Consider the following 4036-nt stretch of genomic DNA (forward strand, 5'->3'; position numbering starts at 1 on the left):
TCTCGTATTATTCACTCCGCTCTGGCATTGCTCTCCCCACTGGCTGCTGAGAGGAGGATGGTCGCGCTGGCTGCGGTCCGCTCTTCTTGCAGTCAAACACCGAGCAACTTTCTGCTCTTAAATTATTTCCGTGCACGATGTATTGCATTGCACACTATTGGCATCAGTCTTAATAAAGTGAAGCCGCACTTTTGGCCTGGGGGGCATTTTAAAGGGGTTCCACGATGCTCACAACCAGTTCACATGAACCATGGCTGTAGGCGGGACCACCTGTGTATTTTTCCTGGATGACGCAATCACGTTAAGTGTTACAGCCAATCACGAAAACTTGGTACAGAAAGACGAGGCATGTTTCGATACTCTGTAGAACCGAAGCATTTCGGTCGGTACCATAAAAGAACCGAAGTTCAGTACCCAGCCCTAGGCATAGGTGATATGTAAAAATGATGTTTTAATGTGATTAATCAGAAATAAAGCCTGTTGTTATGTATGCATGAATATTAAATCCCTGACATTTATCCAGCTTTTATGCTTAGATTTTGATTTCTTTTGAGAATGAAACTTATCTGGAAAAATGAAAATGATAGAAGTAAATTCAAAACTTCTTTTGACTTTTTTAAATGGGTAAAAACAGATTAGCAACTGCCAACATTGAAGTTTGTGTTTATTATTGTGAAAAATTAACTGTGCAGGACTCTGCTCCAGAGACACAACTAAAATAATAGTAAAATGGAAAAAAAAAAATGTCCTTCCTGGAGGAACGGTTTGCATTTACTCGTAATCTCTGTCAGATATTTCTACAGAGTTCTGAGAATCTTTGCTCCTGTTTCAGCGCAGAAAAATGCATATTTTCCATAGATCAGGCTCTTGTTCTTTGTGTAATCCGTCACTCCAACTCCTCCTGCCTTCATCTCTGCCCAGTAAAGGCTTTCCCCTATATTGGAGTGAAATGAAGACGAAGCAAAGCTGTTAGAAGCTAAAGCTGAGCCTCGCTCTGTGGATGTGTTTCTTCACATTTCTTTTCTGTTCCCCACAAATTCTTTCTTTTCTCCCTGCCTCGTGTTTCACGAAGATGAAGAACCTTTGGTCTCTGGGAAAAGCCCCAAGCCTGCCGCCGCTCACCATTCAGCGTCGGCCCCCAGATCCGCAAGGGTCAACACTAAAATTGTGGTCTACGGCCCCCAAGACGCTAGCTCTCCGCACTCTCAAGGTCCCCTCTGCAGCACTGCCCTCTTCGCCTCCATCTACCCGCTCCGCTCTTCATGCACCATTTTTCTTTTTCTTTATTTAATTTTCAATACGTTCCCAGACTTCTTAAATTCATACATCATGATGAATGAAACTGTTTTGTTGGCACGTGTTGCATGTTTGGAACATGCTTTCAGTTGTTCTTTTTGCTCTATGTTTAATGTTTGTTCTAAAAGTGGCTGAAATGTATGGGGGGAAAAACAACTCATAAATGGAGATTATTTATTTTGAACCCAATTTACATTGATGGAGTCGATTTTGTTCCATTATTGTTGAAAGCAAAGAACAAGGTTTGTATGTGGAAATAATAATAAAAAAAATAAAATAATAAAAAAAAAATGCAATCCAGAAATAAATAAATAAAAAATAATAACTTTCACATTTTAGGTTTTTTTAGAAAAAAAAAATCCATATTTTATTTTTCAAATAAATCTTTTTCAGAGTTTTCTCTTTCAGATTGAGTTTTACAAAAAAAAAAAGTCTCTTCACTTTTTGGGGCGGGCTTTTCCTCTGGAGTGAAGAGCAGAGACTCGTCTCTATTGGTCAGCTGGACGTTAGCAACAACAATTTTATTTAGTTTTTATTTATGAGCATCAGTGAGGGTTTGTACTGGGCTTGAAATGCAATTTTAATGCAACTCAGTCTGGAAAAAAAATATATAAAAGAAAAAAATTGAAACTATAAAATTTGTAAAGGAAAAAAAAAAAGGAAAAAATGGAAATGAATAATTTTAAGTATTGGAAAAACAGCAACTCTTTTATTGATTAAAGGTTTTTTTAAAATTTAATTTCTTGAATGCATATTTTTCTAAAATGTTTTCTTTGCATGCAGCAACAATGGAACACAATTCACTTTGCAGCAAACCATTACTACTTTATAGTAGCTTCAGTCCATGAGGTCAGTCATCCGACCAGAGACTGACGTCACAGTAAAAGGGTTGATAATTCCTTTTTAACAGCTAGTAGCAAAAACAGACTCCATTAATCGGGCATTGAGAAAACTTTTAATTGAGGTTATTAAAAACATGCAAGATTCAGTAGCTTTTTTAGTTTTATTTCTTATGAAATAAAATAAAAAAAGAATTCTCCAGAGAAATAAAACTTTGCTAACACCAAAAGCATTTTCTTGCCGCTTTATAAGTGTGAAAATTGAACATGATCCTCGTTACAATATATATGTGCTGCATCCGTCTCCGTCTTTTCCTAACTCCACAAATTCTGCTTGGAACAAGAAAACAACTTTATTGTCAACTGTAGTTAGTTTCTGGACTGATTTTGTGTGTGTTTTTTTTTTTAGCAGTGCGCACTAAAGCTGGAGCCGGCCAGAGTGAGAAGAGTCGAGAGCCCTCCAGCCAGAAGGTGCAGCGGCAGCCAAGCGCCACCAGGGGGCAGAAGACTAAGAGCTCTGGCAGCAGTAGTTCTTCCTCACAGATAAACTCCTCCTGAGTGTCATCTGTGTGGGACCTTTTGTAAATATGTAGGTTTGGTTTCGTATAAATAATCTTTTAAAATGCCAGAGTGACAGTTTTACTTCAAAAATGCATTTCTTTTTATTCATTTAAGTGTTTTTTTTCTCATTTGTTTGTAAATGTTATGAGAATATTTTTGAGAGAAGTGTTTGTGAAGAGATGATATAAAGTGACTGGAAAATCTGTAAACCCAAGTCATCTTAATATGCCTTTACAAAAAAATCCAACACAACATGTATGCAATGTGTCTTATTTAATTTCATACTTTAATCCATCTGAAGTGAGGAGCAAATTAACTGGAAAAATCCACCCATGCAAAATAATCGACTGCACTGCAAAGATGTTTCAAAACATGTTTACATGATATAGCAACACATTCCTCTGCTTGCAGATTTCTTTAGTGATTTTAGCGTAAGGTTTGTCCAATGGATTACTCTGTCTTGTTCTGAAAAAAAAAATAAAAAATTCTATCAGTATTGCATATAAATGGAACATGAGCTGCAATGTTTATGGACTGAGGTGACAAAAAAAGCTTAAATCTGAATATTTTCTATTTAAAAACCCAAATGCATTAATGCATTCATGTTTTTATACCAGTGAACTCAAATAAAAGCTCTGATTAAAGTACACATTACCTTGTTTCTTTGTTTTTGTTTGTTTTTTTAAGTTTTGCTACCTTTGGTTTCTCTTTTTCCAAAATTAGCTCATTGATTTTTTATATTTTTCTTATGGAATAATTTGAAAGTAATGTTCTGATATTTACCCAGAAGTCATTAACCAAACTTTGCTGAATTAATTTTCATCGGCAGTTGGTTACATTATTTATTACACTTCAAATTAATAATACATCAAAAGCTCCATTTCACTCAGACTGCATGGAGACCATGCACACTTTTTTTTCTTATTCTTTCCACAGGTTTTCCTGGGCTTTGATTAGGCAACTCTAGCACCTAAACATGCTGGTTCAACCTACGCATTGTCCATCTCCAGGCCTCAAGGACAAACTGCAGATTAATTTGAATCCTTGTTCCAAGTCTGCAGATGAAATTAGTTGAATTAAGTCATTGGTGCAGCCAAGATCTGCAGAGACCTGCTGATAAACCATTACCCGTTTCAGGTGTGTTGATGCAAACCAGGCACTAAATCATACAGCATAGCGATCCTTCAGAACCACTGTTGTCTCTTGCAGTCTCCTAGGTTTTTCCAAGATCGACACATTTTCAGCCACAGAAAATCTTCCCACCAGTGTCTTTTATAATGAACAAGGTGATGATTAGAGTAGGAAGATCTATTTCCGCAGTAGGTCCAGGGCCGGGCAGG

At 36.7% G+C, this 4036-nt stretch overlaps 1 protein-coding gene across 4 annotated transcripts in view; it reads left to right on the plus strand.

Annotated features, from left to right (window-relative positions):
- The window catches only part of LOC107095364 (mitotic-spindle organizing protein 2-like), a 7359-nt gene extending 4024 nt beyond the window's left edge, over window positions 1–3335 (plus strand). Inside the window, exons 4-5 of one of the 4 annotated variants that reach the window (XM_015391416.1) lie at window positions 1073–1210; window positions 2545–3335. In XM_015391416.1, the coding sequence (XP_015246902.1) occupies window positions 1073–1210; window positions 2545–2693 (287 nt within the window). In that variant the 3' untranslated portion in view covers window positions 2694–3335. The remainder of the gene's footprint in view (window positions 1–1072; window positions 1211–2544) is intronic. The other 3 variants (XM_015391418.1, XM_015391419.1, XM_015391420.1) reach the window with 3 other exon arrangements.
- The last annotated feature ends 701 nt before the right edge of the window (window positions 3336–4036 follow it).

This window comes from Cyprinodon variegatus, unplaced genomic scaffold, assembly GCF_000732505.1.
Source record: "Cyprinodon variegatus isolate N-32 unplaced genomic scaffold, C_variegatus-1.0 Scaffold540, whole genome shotgun sequence".
Taxonomy (NCBI): Eukaryota; Metazoa; Chordata; class Actinopteri; order Cyprinodontiformes; family Cyprinodontidae; genus Cyprinodon; species Cyprinodon variegatus.